The 21,726-nt window shown below is 39.2% G+C and overlaps 1 protein-coding gene across 11 annotated transcripts in view; it reads left to right on the top strand.

The window, feature by feature from the left end:
- Positions 1 to 21,726, top strand: part of PSD3 (pleckstrin and Sec7 domain containing 3) — a 727,754-nt gene that overhangs the window by 680,369 nt on the left and 25,659 nt on the right. For all 11 annotated transcript variants that reach the window (XM_054561279.2, XM_054561280.2, XM_063726550.1 and 8 more), the window contains 3 exons: positions 1,499 to 1,656; positions 4,120 to 4,264; positions 18,376 to 18,519. In XM_054561279.2, coding sequence (XP_054417254.2) covers positions 1,499 to 1,656; positions 4,120 to 4,264; positions 18,376 to 18,519 — 447 coding nt within the window. The remainder of the gene's footprint in view (positions 1 to 1,498; positions 1,657 to 4,119; positions 4,265 to 18,375; positions 18,520 to 21,726) is intronic.

Raw genomic sequence — 21,726 nt, 5'->3', positions numbered from 1 at the left:
GTGATTTTGGCCCTCATCATTTCTCCTCATTCCAGTTATTTACCTACCTCATGTTTTTGTCTGGAATCGAAGTTACACCGCATGGAGAGCCAGATGTGCAGGGTTCTGTTATAGCGTAATTATAAGGCCGGAGGGGTTTTGTAGTCATGCTACCTCTAGTTGGAATTCCTACTCTGATGAAAATTTCCCTGGAAGGAGATTTGTGAATATTTGGAATGCTAAATTACTGAGAAAAATCTCATTTAAAAAATGACAAGACAGATCTTAAAACATAACTAGATTATAGTTTTATGAATTAGTGGGAATTAGTAACAGGTACATATAAATATCTTGTATTTATTTTTTAAATTCTCCTTTATTCATCATACCACTCTAGAAGACTGTCATTGTCAATAGCACTTCTTAACCTCGGAGGCTTAATAAAGTAAGACTTGTTGCAATCCCAAAGTAACAATTTTGTCGTTTAATATTATAAATGTGGATAATCTTTATATTACAGCTGGTATTTACGTCATATTGTGGAGGGAAAACCTTTGCCTCGCAGCATTGTCACATGAAGGATTATTTTTGACTCAATTTGAATTGATGGCAATAGTACATTTGAACTGCTTGGTTTGTGGAAGGGATAAATGAAAGGGAGGGGAAGTATGGAGGACTGTCATTGTTTTTCTGAAAATTGGTAAAAGCAGACTGATAAGAAAACAGACAATATCTTTCTTTAGGCTTTTACTGCTAACCAGAAGGTGATGTGGTGTGTGTGTTTGGGGGTGCATGTGTGTGTTTTACAGAATGCATGTTTCTCTTGTTTTCGATAAAATATGGGAAGGAGGAAGGGGGACCTTAAACTCTAGAAAATATCTAACAGTTTGTAGCATATGCATTTACCTATTTTTCAATTTTTGATAACAAGCTAAGCTTTCACCTTATTATTGATTTTCCTCTTTTCTTTCAGCAGAAGAGCTGGAGTAATTATTTTATTTTACTGTTCATTTTTCTTTTGATGATATTAGTCTAAACAGAAAGTGACAGGAACATATAATATCTTTAGAGCAAAGAACACAATGGCATTGTTTTTACCCTCGGTATAATTCTGTTGACAGTTACCTGTAAGGTTTTGCTTTTATCCATTTAATCCTGAAACCAAATCACACTATTGGTCCAAGTCTCATTTCTGTTCATTATAAAATGTGTACGATAGATATTTCTGCCTTTGGCCTTACTTAGCTATTTATCTCAATTATTGTATATCAGTTTTTTTAAAAAAACTGATTTTTAAAAAATGCCTTGGGTAGATGTATTTTCTCATTCTCAGCAAATTTTTCAAACAACATAATGTTCTATAACATTTATAAAGTTGTTTTTGCTCACCATTCTTTTCATTTTTTTCATTCGCTTACTTGGATTTTCTAAAAACTATTTTTTTAGTTTTTGCTTTTAAAAAATTAAGTTGAAATCTGATCGTTATTTTTGCCTTTATTTTCTTTGTGTCCATCTATAGGATGAATACAAGCCAGAAAAGGCCTTGTCTGAAGAGGACTTGAAAAATGCTGTGAGTGTGCACCACGCATTGGCATCCAAGGCCACGGACTATGAGAAGAAACCAAACGTGTTTAAACTTAAAACTGCCGACTGGAGGGTCTTGCTTTTTCAAACTCAGTATGTTTTGTTGGTTTTTATTTGATTTTGTGTTTTAGTTCACTTAGCACCACTTTATAACAAGAAATAAAATCAAGCTCTGCAGGGGAAATTTTTTGAGTTGGAATCAAAGTCATGAACTGCTTACATTAGAGAGATAAACTCTCTAAGAAGATTAGAATAAAAAAAAATAGAAACCCAGGATTTACATTTTTGCCTGTTACAAAGTAGCCCTTTGACTTTTAGTCAGCCACTTACCATCTCTAGAATTCAGTATCCTCATCAATAAAATATGAGGGTTTTAGTAGACAAGTTCTATCGCAAAATGAGTAAAACAGACCTGGATAACACCGTTTCTCTAGCTCTTTCTCCTAGCACATAGTTTAACCTCTGAACCTCAGCTCGTCACTAGTGTAGGGGATAATGTTTATCTTACAGAGTTCTAGTGAGGAGTCAGTGAGATAAGTGTATATAATACCTCACACAGTGCCTGGCACATAGGAACTGTTCAATAAATGTAAATGTTTATTTTGTTTTTTTGTTTCCCTTCTGAGCTCTAGTAGTCCATGATTATACTAGAAGAAAAAGATGTCATTCTACTGTGCGCAAGGAAATGGAATGAATTGCCAGTTTTAGGAGGAGGTTGTAAGGAAACAAGTTGCCCGGGGTTTTTGAGTGTAGGAATGGGGCGGTTAACATCACACAGGGACCCATAGCTGGATGTATAATTACAGCTATTGGGCATAAAGAAACTTTCAAATTATTCTGTTCCCCAGTTTTTTAAATCAAAAATACCAGATGTAATACCTGAGGAGATCTCATTACTTTGGACAGAATTGATGCAAAAAACAGTCCATTGAAATAATAATGGAGCCAGAGAGATCAGCCTAGAGAGGGTGCCGTGAGGAGCTGACATTTAGAGTGGTCTCAGGTTAGTTCGTGTGGTTTCTCTCAGAGTAATTGATGAAGGAAATGACTTTGGCTGACTTTTTTTTGACTTTTTGTTTATTGATTATGTGTATGGTAGATAATCTGTCCTGATTCATGATCATTTCCACCATTCATTTATGAGTTTACAAATATTTATTAAGTGCTGTGAATCTTGGGCTTTCTGAATATAATGACACATAAATTAAAAATATGATCACATCAGATGATTTTCACCTCCTCTGAGGTGGGTTTTATAAACAGTCTTATTGAGGTATGCTTTACATAGCATAAAATATGACCAGTTTTAAATGTACATTTCAATGATTTTTTTAGCATATTTACAGAATGGCTCAGCCATCACCACAGTCCAGTTTTGAAACATTTGCATCACTCCAAAGAGATCCCCGTACGCATTTTGTAGTCACTCCCATTCTCACCTCCAGCCCCAGGCACCCACTAATCTACTTTCTGCCTCTACAGTATTGCCCTTTCCGGACATTTCATATAAACAGACTAATATATGATGTGGTCTTTTGTGTCTGGCTTCTTTTATTTAACATAAAGCTTTGGAAGTTTATCCATCTTGTAGTGTGTGTCAGTACTTTATTGCTAAATACTCTTCAGTTGTGTGCATTCACCGAATTTTGTTTATCCATTTACTGGACAATTTGGATTGTTTCCCTTTTTTGACTCTTAGGAATGATGATGCTATAAACACTAACATACAAATCTTTGTGTATCTATATGTTTTCTTTTGAGATGGAGTCTCACTTTGCCACCCTAGCATGGAGTGCAGTGGCATAATGTCTGCTCACTGTAACCTCTGCCTCCCAGGTACAAGCGATTCTCCTACCTCAGCCTCCCAAGTAGCTGGGACTACAAGTGTGCACCACCACGCCCGGCTAATTTTTGTATTTTTAGTAGAGATGGGGTTTCACCATGTTGGCCAGGCTGGTCTTGAACTCCTGACGTCAGGTGATCTGCCCACCTCGGCTTCGCAAAGTGCTGCGATTACAGGCATCAGCCACCACGTCCAGCATATCTATATGTTTTTATTTCTCTTGGATAGTTACTTAGGAGTAGAATTGCTGGGTCGTATGATAAATGCACAGTTAACTTTCGAAGAACCTGTCAGCTGTTTTCCAAAGGAGATAAATCCTTTTACCTTCCCTCTACCAATACATTCCTCAGTTAGATTTTAAAATTAAACAGTACAATGAAAAGAGATGAGTAAATTTTATAATTAATTTTTGGCATAGCCTCGTATCAAACAGAAAGTAGGGGTTTAATAAATATTTATTGTCAAGTGTTTCTCTTTTTTCTCTTCTATTTCCTAGGGAGAGAATCACAGTCTTGCACTGTGATGATCGTGGCGTCTTTGGTGATCGTCAAATGACAATGTTCATCTCTAATGAAGTTTTGTCAGGGATTAGTTGTACCAGGAGAAGTAAATGATTTTCACATGCCATTGCAAATCAGTAACGTGAAATAGGCAAAGTGTGATGCTACTTAGACATAGCAACATCCTAATATAAACATATCTGTTTCTCATAGGAGCCCAGAGGAAATGCAAGGGTGGATAAACAAAATCAATTGTGTGGCGGCTGTATTTTCTGCACCACCATTTCCAGCAGCAATCGGCTCTCAGAAGAAGTTTAGCCGCCCACTTCTGCCTGCCACTACAACAAAACTGTCTCAGGTAATCATCTTGATAGTACTTTGACCTTGGGAAAAATGTGATAAATATTTGTCTTTGGATAGTACTCCAAATAATGTGATAAATATTTGTCTTTGGATAGTACTCCATGTTTTGGGGGCAGGTGTGAGACCTTGCCCTGTGAGAGCGTGTCATATAAATGAGGCAGAAATGCAGTACACTGGGTTTTACACTTCACGTAGGAAGCTGACATAATTGAGTTTCAGTTAGTAGGATACGTACTTTGATTCAGTTTCTAAGGTTTATATTAGTTCATTATTAGCCATACTTGATGTTTTGTTTGTTTTAACTACCAGCTCATAATCTGGCTTGGTAACAAGCTTTTCTTTCATTCATTTATTAGCTCATTTTTATTGAGCATTTACCGTATTCCAGGATGTGTTTACTGCTAGAAATATAAAAATATTTTCAGGAGTCCACTGTGCATAGTACAATGGGAAAGGGCCTGCCCTACCCCTCAGAGCAGAGCTGAATGGAACATTTGGATTTTCCAAGCTAATGAAGATAAAGTGTACCAGAACTCTGCTCCAAGTGTATTTACATAAGCCTCCTTCTGTGGTCAGATCAATCTTACTAAAAGCCATATTTTATCATGTCCTTTTTCACTTAAAACTCTTCTAAGGACACTGCCTACCAGCCAGGTTTGCTGATTTTAAACCTGTCTGCAGTACCCCCTTGCCATTGACTAAAGATTTTGGAAGTTACTTTGATGTCTTTGTGAATTTCTTATTACATAGAGATAGTTTTATCTTACTATGATCGACCGAGTGTTGGTATTAACTAGCTCCCTATACATCTTTGATATCATAAGATGTGTCCCATGGCAAGAGAGGGAGCAATTATCATTGATGGATTTATTTAATAAATGTGTATTGTGTGCCTGTTGTACATCAGAGACTATTTCTGGCCCTGGAGATAGAAAGGCAGATGAAGCCCAGATCCTCTCCTGAAGGTGTGGCAAATATAAATAAGGAAGTCATTGTAAAATGATTTGATAAAAGTACAGGAAGGATAAGTCCAGAGAGCTGTGGAGGTTCAAGGAAGGGACATTATCTAGCCTGGCCTTGGAGGTGAAGGAGGAAATGTGGTACCCAATGTGAAGCTCAAAGCATGAGAGGCAGTTAGGTGAGATGTGGGACGAGATAGGAGAATGAGCCAGCAGAGGAACGAAGGCCTAGAGAAGAGAGCGCTGGATGCAGGAACCGCACACAAGTTCTAAACTGTGACATGAGCACAGTGTTGAGAAAAAGCAAGAAATGTACCTCTGTGGAGGTCAGCAAAGGCCAAATCATGAAAGGCCTTGTTTGTCGTGTGTATGATTTTGGATGCTTCTGTGGTTCCCAGCATCCTTAAAATAATAGCTTTAAGACCAGGCACAGTGGCTCATGTCTGTAATCCCAGCACTTTCGGAGGCCGAGGTGGGCAGATCACCTGAGGTCAGGAGTTCGAGACCAGCCTGGCCAGCATGGTAAAACCCTGTCTCTAGTAAAAATACAAAAATTAGCCAGGCGTGGTGGTGGATGACTGTAATCCCAGCTACTCGGGAAGTGGAGACAGGAGAACTGCTTGAACCCAGGAGGCGGAGGTTGCAGTGAGCTGAGATCATGCCACTGCATTCCAGCCTGGGCAACAGAGCAAAACTCCATCTCAAAAAAAAAAATAATAATAATAATAATAATAATAATAGTTTTAAGCAGGAGAGTAATACGATCACATTTTTGCTTTAAAAATTATTCTTGTTACAATATGAGGAATTGTTAGAAGAAGATACTACTAGAAGCAGAAAGGCCCATTTTAAAGGAATTTTCAGTAATCCAGAGGAGAGATAACCAAAGTAGCTGTAGAAGAAATGGATCGTAGTGAAAGTGCTTGAGAGACCTTGAAAGTGTGGAATGGATAGTTCTGGTGGCTCATGGAAGTAGAGGAAACAGGCTGTCATTGTGGCTTGGACAGCTGGGGACTGTGGTGTCTGACCTGCTTCTGAAGTCTCGCCTCACTGTCTCTTGATTTCTCCCCTTGCTTCTTAGACTCCTTTCTTGGATCATTTTCTTCTATCTCCAATTGCTGCAGTGGCCAGAGCTCAGAATCAGACTAAGGCACTTGATAAGCAATTTTCCAAAAAGTTACTTAGATTTAATACAAACAGGGAGAACGTTGTGCCAAGAAAAGGGGGAAAAGGTTCCGGGAAAATTTAGATTTAAAAATGTCATATTTAGTGGCTGGGAGGTCACTGGGTGTCTTAGCCCATTTTGTGTTTCTATAAAGGAATATTAGAGCCTGGGTCATTTATAAAGAAGAGAGGTTTATTTGGCTCACGGTTCTGCAGGCTGTACAAGAAGCATGGCATCAGCATCTGCTTCTGGTAAGAATCTCAGGAAGCATCAAATGATGATAGAAGGGGAAAGGGAAACAGATGTGTCACATGGCAAGAGAGAGAGGAAGGGAAAGTGCCAGGCTCTTTTTAACAACCCACTTTCACTTGAACTAATAGGGCAAGAACTACCTCATTATCATAAGGGTGGCATCAAGCCATTCATGAGGGATCTACCCCCATAACCCAAACACCTCTTACCAGGTCCCACCTCCAACACTGGGGATCACATTTCAACATGAGATTCGGAGGGGACAAGCATCCAAACTATATCATTGGATAGCCTTAGCAAGAACAGTTTTGGTGGAGTCATGAGAAGACAAACCACATTGGCCTTCTTTGATGGGGGAATGAATGGAAGGTAATAAGGAAGTGGAGGAGGGGAATGTGCTCAAGTCTTGCCATAGTTATGAAAACAGAAAGACTAGTAGTAAGAAGGAGGAATCTGTGGTTTCAGGAAAGATTCTTCTGTTTTTAATTCAAATTATCATTAACAAATATTGAATGCTTACTTGTAAGCATTACTATACTGTACAGTTCATACAGGACACAATGGCATTTAGTTTTTAAGGGTAATAAGTACACTACAACTTTAAGAGAAAAGGAATGCTCTTATTGATGACCAGAAGATATGTTGGCAGACATCTCCGTCTATCCAACTAAATATGAACTCTTAAAGCAAATGCATTTCTCTGCTTTAAATATGCATACTTAACATAAACAGCCTACCACATAAAGAGTATATTGCATAAAAGGTAAATCACATTACACGATATAAGGGGAGGGAAAAAATCGAGTAACTAGAAGCAAAAAAAAAAACCTTGCAAAATTGAGTTTTGCTCTATTAATTTTACGATGGACTTTCCCATTGTTCTTTTTCAGTAGATTGGGTCTTTCTCACATTCAGTTCTATAAAAGACCCAGGGGAGAAGGTGAGTTGAACTAAAGAGGGCTGTTAATAAGCATGTCATTCGTGGAAGGTGTATGTAACTTAGAGCAACATATGAGTGTTTCCTTGATTTTCCCTCACTACAGTTCTGTTTACTTTATGCTTTAAAAAATGTACTGCTTTCCTATTTAGGGACTGTATACTAGTAAGTGATATGCACATGAAAATGAATGTGTTCATCTGTTTGTGTGTTTTCACCAGAACAGGCAAGCAAACACATTTATCATGGTAGGCACTCTTATTTCAAACAGATGACTTACACTGGAACCAAAAATAGAATGCCTAATTTTTAAAAATATTTTCCTTCATTTTGGACATAAATCCACAGAGATACAAAAAAAATGCATATGTAGTATAATCACAGTTAGGGATTGAAGATTTTAAATAAGAAGGTAATAACCAAAAAGAAATATCCTCCAGTATCATGTAAGACAAGGTAACCGTATCATTTCAGGAATTTAATTTATTTGGAAAGAAATGAAATGATCCCCACCACCCTGACCCCACCACCCCACTGAATTGCATCACCCAGCATTTGCTTTGTGGGCCTCAACTTTCCATCTAGAAAAATGAGATGGTTCTAGAATGTTTTTAAGGGTTTTTCTTTTTTCTTTTTTTTTTGAGACGGAGTCTGGCTCTGTCGCCCAGGCTAGAGTGCAGTGGCTTGATCTTGGCTCACTGCGATCCCCGCCTCCCGGGTTCACGCCATTCTCCTGCCTCAGCCTCTTGAGTAGCTGGGATTACAGGCTCCCGCCACCACACCTGGCTAATTTTTTGTATTTTTAGTAGAGATAGAGTTTCACCTTGTTAGCAGTGATGGTCTCGAACTCTTGGCCTCAAGCAATCCGCCCACCTCGGCCTCCCAAATTGCTGGAATTACAGGCATGAGCCACCCTGCCCAGCAAGGATTTTTCTATCAACAGCTCTGTATTATTTCTTTGCCAAGTCACAATGTTTGTTTCTAAAGATAAGATTTTTAGCTTTGAGAAACACATATGTAAAATTAAGCATGTATTTGGAGTAGCACCTGAGGCTTTTGGGGATATCTATACTGGGGTCATAGTGTGCCTCCAGCAAATCCTGGAAGATGTCTGGCTGCCCCTAGGATTCCTCCAGTACCTCAAAGACTAGCTCTTATCCTTTAACACAGGCATATTCGACCACAGCAGCATTAACGTTTTGGTGTGGATAATTCTTTGTCGTGAGGGGCTCTATGAATTGTAGGATGTTCAGCCATATCCCCAGCTTCTACCCACTAGATACCAACAGGAACCCCCCAATTCTGACAACCAAAAATGTCTCCAGACGTTACCAAATATCTTCTGGGGTCAAAATCCAACCCACTGCTATTGAGAACCACTGCTTTAGCCAGTGGATCTGAAGCCATGAGACCAGCTATCTTTTTTTTCCCATACCCCCACAACCTGGCTCTGACTCCTCTAAATGCCACAATTTTTTGGATAATTTTACTTTACAAAATACAGGTATAAAAACGTGAGTGCCTTGCTGAAACATTGATAAAGAAAGATAGACAGTGTGGGGAAAAATTAGACGTTCAATTAAAAGATTGTTTGGTGCTTTTTCAAGACACAGTGTTTGTCACCCTGTCATTTGTGGGCTTTGCTTTAATTTATCCTTGTCTTTTATGCAAAACACATTAGCCTTAATCATTAAAATTGATTATTGCCAGTGCAGCGTGGTACTTTCTGAACAACTCTGCTGTGTAGGAGGAATCGCCTTCTTTGTTTTTCAAGACAGCGTTGCCAGAGCACATTTTTCTTCTATTGGGGGTGGAAAGACTTGTTTGAAAATACAAGTTTTGCTTCTCCTTCTGGTGTAGCTCTCTAAACACAGAACTGCATGGCCGGCCCTGTTCACAATCTGCTCACAACCTCCCTTTCTGCCCACCAGAGAAGTCATTTCAAACTTCAGTGTGCACAACAGCTATGTGGGGACTTGCATAAAATGCACATTTCCCAGCCCCACCAGGTCGTTCAGGTCCAGGCTGGGGCCCAGGGACACATGTGTGTTTCTCTTCCACTGCAGGCCGGCAGGTGTCTCCAGATCCCACTTAGACCCTACACTGTAGGAACCTGTGCCTACCCTAGGTCTTTCCTTGCTTCTTCAGAGAATGGTGCCCCAGGACATCTTCATTTCCTGATATCTAGGTCTGTTTTGTTGGAATTCCAGCCATTCTCATATGTAAGTTTGAATCCATGGGTACTAAATACTTTTTTGGTCAGACTTAAGATGGATACTGATCAGAAGCAAAGCAGCCCTATGCTTGATTCTCACACTGAGGTAACCCCCACCACTCCTTTTGTCCTGTGGTATGACCACAAGGCAGTGGTGCTCAGAGCCAGGTGAATGGAGCTGACCTTAGGGGCTGTGGGATTTCAGGGGAGGAGGTCATTCTTGTAGTTGCTTCCTTCACTGTGCCCCCACCCGCCCATTTCCACAGTTTCTGTCATAAAGTCCTGTCACTTCTACCTCCTAAATATCTATCTTTTTTTTTTTTAAGACAAAGTCTCACTCTATCACCCAGGCTGGAGTGCAGTGGTGCCATCTTGGCTCAGTGCAACCTCCACCTCCCAGGGTCAAGTGATTGTCCTGCCTCAGCCTCCCAAGTAGCTGGGATTACAGGTGTGCACCACCGTGCCCAGCTAATGTGTGTATTTTTAGTAGAGACGGGGTTTCACCATGTTGGCCAGGCTGGTCTTGACCTCCTGACCTCAAGTGATCCGCCCGCATCGGCCTCCCAAACTGTTGGGATTACAGGCATGAGCCACCGTGCCTGGCCGATATCTTTCATATTCTACACCTACTGCTTCAGATTTTTGTCATATTCTACCTAGATCACTGGTCTCCTCACTTTTTTGACTATTCACCTTATCCCAATACTAAATATTTCAGCAGATATCTTTCAATATATGATGCTTTTTTAAAGCAAATAAACTACATTTTCTACTGTCAATCCCAGTAATAAATATTAGTAAACCTTAACATTTTATAGTGCTTAGATTTAAAAAAAAAAAACTTTAAATTTTTTACCAGTGCCTAAGGATCTATTAAAATTTTTGAAAACTCATTAATGAATTCAGCACAGTTAGACGTGCAAGGGTGTTTTTATGGTATGTGAATTATATCTCAATACTGATTTTAAAACTCTCCCCAGTGGGTCATCTTGCCTGGGCCACACACACCCCACTTTGGAATAATCTGACCCAGATGATTTTTGTAACCACTTGTGATCTCTTCCACTAATCTTATGTCCTTCTGACCCATCTTTACAGTTATGACTAAAATATGATGCTAATTATGTCACTTACCCCTAACTGACTCATTTTTTCACATTCAAACTCTTTGATGTGGCCTTAATTGGTACCCACACTTCTCCAGAATGGATAGACTTTTTAAAATTCATTTCTTAGAGGTCTGTATTTAATATATATTAAGTACCCAGTAAAACAAACAATTAAATCACGTGGAAGCTATTTTGCTTATACTCATTAAACGCTGTGTTTAAGATCTAAAGCTGTCTTAAACATGAAATTATGAAATAATCTTTTGGATTGAGGCTCCCTCAAACTGACTCAAAGACAGGTGTTCTGTATTCTAAATTATGTACCACTTCATTTTGAGAAGTTTCCAGTGTTTAGCAATTTGACTGGTCAGTTGCACTGCAGATCCCTAGATATATTATTACCCTCAAAATCATCTGTCTCCTTTAAGACAGCACAAAGGAAACAGTCTAAGCCCTCCCCTCTGTACCTTCACTTAAAAAAAAAATCTATTTGTTCAGCTACTGTTTACAGAAGATCCTGTAGAGCAGGTACTATGTTAGGTTTTGTTGGCATTATAAAAATAGGTGAGACAATTGCCTTGGCCCTCAACTTCTGAGAGCTTGAGATGTTAATGTTAGGCAGGTAATGTCTATAAACCAAAAGCTGCCACATACCGTCTCTCTGCTCAACACTTTACTGAATACTGGAGGATTTAAGGGAAGGAAAAAAGTGACCTTTTTTGCCTTTCTAAGAGCTTGTAATCGGTAAAGGAGATAAAACTCATACACAGGTCGGGGTATATTTTGTGCCAAGCATATGAGATAGACATTTAAGTGCTGCAGTAATGCAGAAGAGAAAGAAATGGTGCGATCTAGAGTAACATAGGTTTGGTTTGGTTTTGTTTTCCTTTTTCTTTTTCTTTTTCTTTATCTAGACAGAGTCTTACTCTGTCACCCAGGCTGGAGTGCAGTGGCGTGGTCTCGGTTCACTGTAACCTCCGCCTCCCAGGTTCAAGCAATTCTCCTGCCTCAGCCTGCTGTGCAGTTGAAATTACAGGCGCATGCCACCACACCCGGGTAATTTTTGTATTTTTGATAGAAACGGGGTTTCGCCATGTTGGCCAGGCTGGTCTCGAACTCCTGACCTTCAGTGATCCACCCGCCTCAGCCTCTTAAAGTGCTGGGATTGCAGGTGTGAGTCACTGTGCCCAGCCTGTAACACAGGTTTTAAGTGGAATTTGGAGCAAGGTGAGTAACCCTGAGTCCAGCCTGCACGTTTGAGAGCTATAGCAGAGGAGACCCGACAGCAGTGGAGTTTACCAAGAGCTCTGAAAGCTGAGTTCAGGATTGATCTGTCAAGTAAGAGAATGTGCTGAAGCTATGTTGTTGGCAGCCCTTTGGATTTCAGAAGGCTGTTCCAAGGTGACTGCATGATAGAAGTTGGGAGAATGTGGCTTCTGCCACTCTGTCCTTTTGTCTGAACTGGAACAATTACTTGAACTCTCTGGATCTCCATCTTCTCTAAGACAAAGAGGTTAGAAAGGACAGTGGCCAGGTTCTCTTCCACCTTAGAACATCTAGGATTCTGTATCCCACAGCTTGGAGGAAAAGACTAGTGGCAGCTACTGTGGCTGTTCCCCCTTCTTATTCCCAGCACCCAGCACAGTGCCTGCTGTATGGGCGCTCGGTGAGGTTCACGGATGGATAAATGTGTTCTCCGTTTCCCGATTCTCTCTGCCTTCTCTCTCATTCTTCCTCCTTTCCGTCTTGGAGCCATCTGCATTTCTATTTTATTGTTTCCTTTAAGTTTTCACAGCTTCTCTCTCATCCTTCTCTCCATGATAAGTACTATGTAAATCTTATACTTGGTATAAAAAGATAAAAAGCTGATTTCTGGCCTGGGCTCTGCATCGGGGGAGAAGGACTGTAACTCCAGGTCAGCCCTTGACTCACACTGCAAGATCTTCAACAGCCAAGTTGCCTGTTCCCATTGCCTCATCAGTTAAGCAATACTGTCTTCATAGAGATGAAATTAGAGCTTAATATTTTAAAGGAAGTTATGAAATTTTTCTCAAAATCTAAGTACTATATAAATAGGAAAACAAATTAAATATTTTTTAACAATTTTAATTGACCATATAATAATTATATATATTTCCAGGTATAATTGCGATGTTTTGCTATATCAATTGTTTATGGTTAGAACACTTAAATTCTACTCTTTGAGCAAGTTTGAAATACACAGTGCATTATTATTAACTCTAGCCATCATGATACACAACAGAACTTACTCCTCTTGTCTGATGTTTTTCGTCCTTTGACCAGCATCTCCCCAGTCCCTTGCCCCCAGCCTCTGGTAACCACCATTCTCCTTATTTCTATGAGTTCAGTTGTTTTAGATTCCATATATGAGATCATCCGATATCTGTCTTTCTGTGCCGGGCTTACTTCAGTTAGCAAAATGTCCTCCAGGTTTGTCCATGTTGTCGCAAATGAGAGAATTTCCTCTTTTTTAAGGGTGAATAAATAATATTCCATTGTGTATATACACCACATTTTCCTTATCCATTTTTCAAAGGACACTTAGATCTCTTCTAGATCTTAGCTCTTGTGAATAATGCTACAGCCAAGAGCTGTTCCCTCTTCTTGAAGAAGATATGGCATGGTCTCACCATGAGAATGCCACATCTTTTTGAGATACTGATTTCATTTCTTTGGCTACATATTCAGAAGTGGGATTGCTAGATTATTTGGTAATTCCATTTTTAGTTTTTTGAGGAGCCTTCTTACAGTTTTCCAAATTTTCCTGACAGCATTTGTGAGGACAAATGTTGTATCCTCACATGACAGAAGACAGGGGCAAAAAAGGGTCTAACCTATATCGCTCCAGCACTTTTATAAGGCACTTATCCCTTCATGAGGGACTCAATCACTTTCCAAAAAGTACTATCTCTTAATACTACACAATGAGGATTAAGTTTCAATATGAAGTTTGAAGGGGATACAATGAAACGGTAGCAAAGTCCTTTGCCCATTTTTTAATTGCTTTGTTTTCTTGCTATTGTATTGTTTGAGTTCCTTATATACTTTGGGTATTAACCCCTAATATAAGTAAATGAAGTCCTAAGTGACTTCGAAAACTTGCCTTTTAGATAAAATGTTGTTGTATATATTATGAAAGGTCTTACTCATTTAAATCTATTGACATATAACCACAACAACTTTTCTTGTATCTAGTATTTTCAATTTCATTTTTTAAAAATTATCACTTCCTAACTTAAAACAATTTTATGAGTTTGTGGTATTTTCTATCTCCATGCCTTTTCTTTGTCAAATGTAATATTTTTCTGCCATCTCTGAAATCTGTTTTGCTAGTATTGTCTTGTAAAAACAGTATGTATGCATCCCTAAAGAACTGTAAAAGCAAAGACAAAAGAGAGGGGGGGATAAAAAAGCAAATTCCTACTTTGTCTTTCTTCATCATGTCTATTACAAATGTAGTTGTCCTGAGTCTGAGAATGTGACATCTCCATGGCTGCAACATCTCTCTCCCGTTGTTTTTTTACCATTGTTTTTTGTTGTTGTTGCTGTTGTTGGTTTTGTTTTTTTGTTTTTTGTTTTTTTGTTTGTTTTTTGTTTTTTGTTTTGTGTGTGTGTGTGTGTGTGTGTGTGTGTGTGTGTGTATGTGTGTGTGGAAAATCTGTATCTTTCTTACCATGGGATTCTAGCACTGGAATAATTTTCATGGTCAAGCTGTGTCCATAAGAGCTACTTGGCATTTTTATTTCACTGTTCAAAATGGACAGATTTAAGGAGATGTGATTTTAAAACGCTTTATTTTGAGCTTACTTTATTGACTCCTGCCCTATGAAGGCAGTGAAATAGTAGTGAAGCATTTCTCATTGAACATCAGCACTTCTTCGATTAATTCCTTCATAAAAATGTAGCCTAAATGACTAGCCCTTTATGCTACTGTAGAAACAGACTTATGAAACATAGCTTGGTAACAATGAACAAACCCTGGCAAGCCCTGGTATTGGGAGGAAAGTGAAAAACATAAGATGTTGTGCATATTGTCATTCTAGCCTGTATTCCTCATTAAAATAAGTAGAAATTGAAATTTATTCAACAGAAGAAGAGACATTTGAATATTCAAGATTGGAAAGCCTAAATCTAAAGCCTTTAGAAGCAGCAAACATCTGAAAGCATATTTGCCTAGCTCCAAAGTAAAAAAATAGAAGTTTGTAAATTCTTTTACCAAATTACCTAAAATCCTATTTTTTCTTAAATAAACTGGATTCTATCATTGGATTCTAATTATTGGATTCTAATTATTTCCTAACCAAAAATATAAAGAGTTTGATTTCTTAACATATATTATAAATAACTATACTGATACAAATCTATTTTTTAAAAGGCAAACAACCCAATAGAAAAATGGGTCCAGTAATCCACAGAAGAGGAAGCCCAGTAAACCTATGAACAAAATCTCATCCTCATTCATATTCAGGGAAATGTAAATTGAAATCACAGTAGCTTATCATTTCTTACCTATGAAATTAGCAACAATTTTACAAGTATAATAACATCACATTTTGACAGGGATGTAAAACAAAGAGAACTTTCAGACCTGCTGTGGAAATGTAAACAGATAAAAACACTTTAGAAAACAGTCATCTTAAAGATGTGCGTATTCTAAAACCCAGAAATGCCAACACTTGGTGACACACTATAGAAAAACTCTTGCTCAGATTCCCTAGGAGACATATGTAGGAATGTCTGTTGCCACATCATTTATAACAGGGAAAAAAATCCCACAACAGGAAACCTGAAAACAAGCTAAATATCCTTAAACAAAATTGTAATGTGTCCTGCAATGAGGTACTATGCAATGAGTAAAAGACAGGAACTAGAGCATACATGTAGATAAATCTTAAAAACATGTTGAGTGGAGAAAAAAGTTACAAAAGAAAGCCTTTAATTAGTTTTTATATAAAGTATAAAACCTAGAGAATACACTTCTGGTTTGGTTTTGTTTTGTTTTTTTTAGATGGAGTCTTGCTCTGTCACCCAGGCTGGAGTGCAGTGGCGCAATGTCGGCTCTCTGCAGCCTCCACGTCCCAGGTTCAAGTGATTCTCCTGCCTCAGCCTCCTGAGTAGCTGGGATTACAGGCCCGTGCTACCACGCCCGGCCAATTTTTGTATTTTTAGTAGAGACAGGGTTTCATCATGTTAGTCAGGCTGGTCTCGAACTCCTGACCTTGTGATCCACCCGCCTCACCCTCCCAAAGTGCTGGGATTACGGGCGTGAGCCACCGCACACCCGGCTACACTTCTGTATTTTTATGGTTACATATCTTTATATATGAATAACACTGAAAAGGAATAAGATGAGCACGTACATGTGCAGGGAGTTTCAATTTATTTATATTTTATTTCTTAAATTCCTATGTTAGATTCATGAGTATTTTTCATATGTCATTCAATATGACTTTATATGTTTAAAACTTTTTTTAGAAAAGAAGAAAAATACATCATGCTTTTATTTTTTGAAGTGGTCTAGTCACTAAACATCATTTGTCAAGAAGTCTATTAGATAATTTACATATTGCAGTAAATACACAAAGGAAAACAACTTTGAAAGAAATAAAAATTATTGATATAGTTTGTCTTAGCTCAGGCTGCCATAACAAAACACTATAGATTGGGTGGCTTCCATAGCAGACATCTATTTTCTTACAGTTCTGGAGACGGGAAATCCAAGATCAAGGTGCCAGCAGAGTTGGTGTCTGGTGAGGGCTCTCCCCTCGGGCTGTGGATGGCCAACATGGCCTTCCCTTGGTGCTTGCACACAATGTCTCCTCTTATTATAAGGGCACTAATCCTATTGGATATATGCCCCACTCTTATGACCTCATTTAACCATTATTACTTCTTTAGGGACCCCATTTTCAAGTATAGCTACACTGAAGGTTAATTTTGAGTGGACACATTCAATCCATAACATAGTTGATAGTCTCCTTGCCTGAAAGTAATAGATGAGTAAGAACTTGTAAATAAAAGCTACCTGAAGCATTTTTGACGTTCAGCATTATCAGTATACAAATAATAGGTTTGGAGATGTAGACTCCTTTCTAAAATCTCAAAATAGGTTTCTTTTCTCCTTCCTCCTTTTCTGGGACTTCTTGGAGTGTTTCATTTTGTTTTGTTATAGTTGGCATTTAGAAATGAATCTTGTCATTTTTAGATCACTCCACGTGTTCATGCTACCTTTCTGGTTCATTTTTCCATTCATGTACTCTGCGTTTTACTTGTCATTGTTTTCTTCTGTTTTGATGGTTTTTGACTTGGATTTTGTTGTTGTTGTTTGGCTTTTAAGATGTACATTATTACAAAAGTCTGTAAGATATTGTATGTGACACTCAATTTCTGGACACCTTTTTAACTGATTTACAATGATGTTATATAATCGTAATTTAGTGTCCATATTCATTTTTCTGGTTTTGTAAAAAATTATTCCCCTCATTCTACAAGATTTTTGTGTTCCACAATTACGTTGGTGTTATATAAAATACACTTATCACCTAATTTAGTCAGATCTGTTTCATTTGCCTTCACCCATTTATCTTATTGTACGTGTGAAATTTGGATAATTTGCATGTGAAACTAGAACAGTAAGGAGTCATACATTTTCAAGAATGCAAGAGAATTCCAAGAATGTTTTTAAAATGCTGGCAGAAGGTTCAGTAACATATCTTTTTGGGTAACCTATTGCTAAGGTGATATAAATGGTACCCTTAGAATGGAAATCCTTTGACGTAGGATCAACCATATTGCATTGGTACACGGTACCTATAATAATGCTACTAAGGCAATAATTGCTAAATAGGTAGATACATTTTAATTGACGGGCTGCTTTGGGCCAATAAAGTTGAAGGAACTAAGAACTCTGCTGCTTTGGAGAGAGAAAAGCGAGATAGCTGCATTTTTTAGAATATTATCTGGTAAGCTTCAGAGAAGAAATATTTCTTCTTAGCTCTGCTTCTTTCAAAAAGGAAAAAAAATATGCACATAGACAATTCTTTCATTGTGATGGATGGAAAAGCTGGCAGCATTGCTGAATAGGCATGAAATGAGAAAGCCAAGGTGTGCAGCTTCCATGCTAGCTGCTTAACTGTTCAGCTGGTGACGTGCCTGTCAGGGCATCTCTTAAGGCCTGGTCCCAACTCATAAAGAGCTCGGAAGCCATTCGGTTTTATGACAAGGGACCCAGTTAAAGAGGTTGGCCTTGATTGCCATCCCGGGAAGGAATATATGAAATATGTGGACACTGGCATGAGAAAGCTGGAAGGATGTGGCAGCAGAGGCACACTGGGCTGTTTTAGTGAATTAAAGTCATTCAGCACAGGGGATTTTTTTAAAGTATGCCGTGCTTTGTTATTGACTTGTTTTTTTTTTTGAACGCTAAATGGCATCACGATTTCCTGCAGGAGGAGCAACTGAAGTCACATGAAAGTAAGCTGAAGCAGATCACCACCGAGCTGGCCGAGCACCGCTCATATCCCCCCGACAAGAAGGTCAAAGCCAAGGACGTCGATGAGTACAAACTGAAAGACCACTATCTGGAGTTTGAGGTGTGTTGCACCCAAATGTTAGTAAATGCTGATTTCTGAGTTTTCTTATGATCTGTCCATGAGGCAGTATCTTTCTTTGCAGTGTCACTGAGAGAGGCGTGGGTTGCCCCGACTCTAATTTGGGAGCTCCTGGCAAGGTCATGGTGGCCCCTCTTGTTTGTGATTCTGTTTAAGTGCCAAACAAACATCAAAGAGTAACCTGCCAGTTTATACACTTAAAAGCAAATAGCCTGCCTGGTTGGAATAGTGTGCGCCCGCTGTGAGGGGAAGAAAAAGAACAGTAGAGGGACACACCAGGGTAGACAGCTGCTTTCTGTATCCCTGTGTCTCTTCCGGCAGAATCGGAGTCAAAAAAAGCACAAGGGAGGAAATGAACCACCGAGTGATGTGAGGCATCAGCTTTTCCCTGCACATTCTTGCTGTTTGGCACCACTATGCATTTTTCTTCTTGTCACCCACTGCCCTTCAGAAGGGGGTTGATAAATTAAGTTGTGGCACATCCATCTATACAGTGAGTGTGCTTATTAAAAAGAATGGTGAGAAGCCATATGCTCTGGCATGGAAAAGTGTAAAATTTAAACACAAATTGAAAACTATGTTTCCAAATATTTCCATGGCTCAGTTTTTTTCCAAATTAATGTCAGGGTTAGACTCCCTTAGCCTCTACCTTCAGACATTTAAAGTGTCTTTTTTTTTTTTAAGTAGGTAGCATGCAATACAAAATAAAAAGAATTAATTATTTTGACTAATTTGACCTTTTTTTTTTTCTGTTGGATGTGCTGAATCTGCCTTTAGCTGTCCTTTTTCATTGTAGCTCTGGCCCCTTTTACTTCTCATTGTTCCTCTCCTTTGTTTTCATCTTATCTGATTTCCTCCTCAGGCTGGAAATTTAAAATCTTCTAAGTGTCCACATCCTAGCGATCAGTGTCTGCGGGGTCTCACACCTGTCCCTTCCTTGCGTTGCTTTGTAACTACTTCCTCTGCTGAGCCCTGGCTTTCTCCTCTCTCACTCCGCTCTCCTTCTGTTCATCCTAAATCCTTTGGCCGGTTGTTTTTCTGAGGTTCAACCCAGATGACAGCATTCCTCTGTTCAACAGCTGCCTACAGCTTCCCCCATTCCCCTCCTCCAGTTACCTCCTGAAGAAAGTCTCAGTTCTTTCATTGGAGAGGATTTGGCGTCTCCACATTTCCACAACCTCCGTCTTTCCCACACTGGCCTCCCTACGGTAGTCACATTTCTGCCTACTCTCCCCAAACACACGTTTATACCTTTGTTCACTTGCTTTCTTCTGCCTCAGATGCTCTTCCCATCATCTTCATTTCTGAAAGTCCTGTTCGTCTTTTGAGGTCCAGCCCAAATTCCTCCTATGAAAAACCTGATCCGGATATGCTAGCTGGAATTCATCTGTTTCAGTACTTGGCACAATTTTTTTAAGCTGAAGTTATTTTCATCTGTCTTTGTACCTGTAGTGGATTCCGTAATACCTCCCCCTACCCAAAACTATGAGCCTAAGTTCATTTCCAGCCTTTGCTCTATGTGTGCTTGCTGAATTGGATACAATTTCGTAGAAGCCTTAAAAAGTCTCTGAGTTATAATATTTCTGTTATCAAATGTAGCATTTGATTAAAAAAATGGCACTTCCACTACAGTTCCATGTACTAGTTTTCTTCATGGTCGAGCAAATCCTTGCTCTGGGCAGAGAACTCTACTAAGAGAAGTATTTATTTTGGTAAAGGTAAACGTTTCTTAGCAAAAACCGTAGAAGCCTTACCAGCAAAACACTTGAAAAAATAAAATAAAAAATAAACCAACAACAAAAAACTAGGCAACTCATTTTTCCCCAGGCTTGCTCATTCTTGGGAAATGGGAGTTCTCAAAAAGCAATCATTATTCTTCACACTTCCGAAGTGGCTTTAAGCCATAGGCCTGTTTTGTTTCACACACGCTAATTAAATTTCCCAGCACCTCAGTCCCTGCTTCCAGCACTCAGCACCTCACTGGAGCCCTTGATGCCGAAGGGGGAAAAGAGCCTGTCCCCAGGAGGTGGGGGGTGGCTGCAAGGCCATGGAAAGGTTGCCATTGCTAGGAGCCCTCCCTACTTTTGAATCTACAGCGCTACCTCTTTTCTGAAAATGTAACCCACCAAGAGCCAGCATTTTCAATCCCTGACGTGAAGTTAGACCAAGCTTTGCAAGGATTAAGTCTTGCTTCTATCAAATCGTCACCTCAGCGAGCTTGCAGACTGCATTCCAGGACTCATTAAAATCAGACCCATATGCGAATATGTCAAGCAGGTTGGCTTGTCTGTCAAGCTCCTTCACCTGTGTCTATCAGAAAGGCACGAGGATACCTGACTTGGTACAGCTAATATTTATGTCATGAAAGAGGGAAAATTTCAGCTGTCATCTAAAAGGGGTTTTGTATAAGCAGTGCTTTTTAAAAAGTGAACAATTGTTTTTCAGTAATTTAAATTAACATTGAAGTCATATATCATATTGAGTCCACTTTGCTGTTATTGCAGCCACCAGAATTTTTCTCTTGTGAGTGCTTGCAGAGAGTCTTTGCACAGCATCCTTTGCTTCATAAGCAGCATTCCCTGAGCAGACCGCTTCATAGCGGATGGAAGAGTTTTTGACCGTTTTTCCCAGCTTCTGGAACACTGACTAATTGATGCACATTTATTGACAACATGCGTGAAATTTTATTATTGTATATAAAAGATAACATCAGAGGAAGCAATTCTCTGAGAAACCTTAGTATTCATTATTTTAACAGGACCAGAGGCTCCCATGAAAACAAACCTGGTGACTGTTCTCACCCAGGTGAGAGCAGACAGCAGTGTCTGCAGTTCAGTGGGAGCCCACAGATGGGCAGTGACAGGAAGAGGACCTTTAATCACCAGGGAAGATCACAGGCATGAATGAGTGCTCTCACCTCCTCCTATGGTGGGTCCTCCTCAACAGGGCCTCCCTTGGTTTCAAAGCAATTCTTACCATTTTCACAAGTCCTTGGTAAGGAAAAATACTTTTATTTTGGCAGAATATTAAGCCGTTAATAATAACATCAGGAGTGTTCCTAATTTTATGCGTTTCAGTTGTTTAAACCCCGGGTTGCTTTGAGTACAAACAGTGCTTCATGGTGAGCCAAATTTACCTCTCTTACTATGCCTTAGAAACTGTCCAAACTCTGACTGACAGTAAATAGTC

The sequence above is a fragment of the Pongo abelii genome, chromosome 7, assembly GCF_028885655.2.
Source record: "Pongo abelii isolate AG06213 chromosome 7, NHGRI_mPonAbe1-v2.0_pri, whole genome shotgun sequence".
NCBI lineage: Eukaryota > Metazoa > Chordata > Mammalia > Primates > Hominidae > Pongo > Pongo abelii.
Note: the sequence above shows the minus strand (reverse complement) of the source record. Positions and strands in the feature narration are given on the sequence as shown.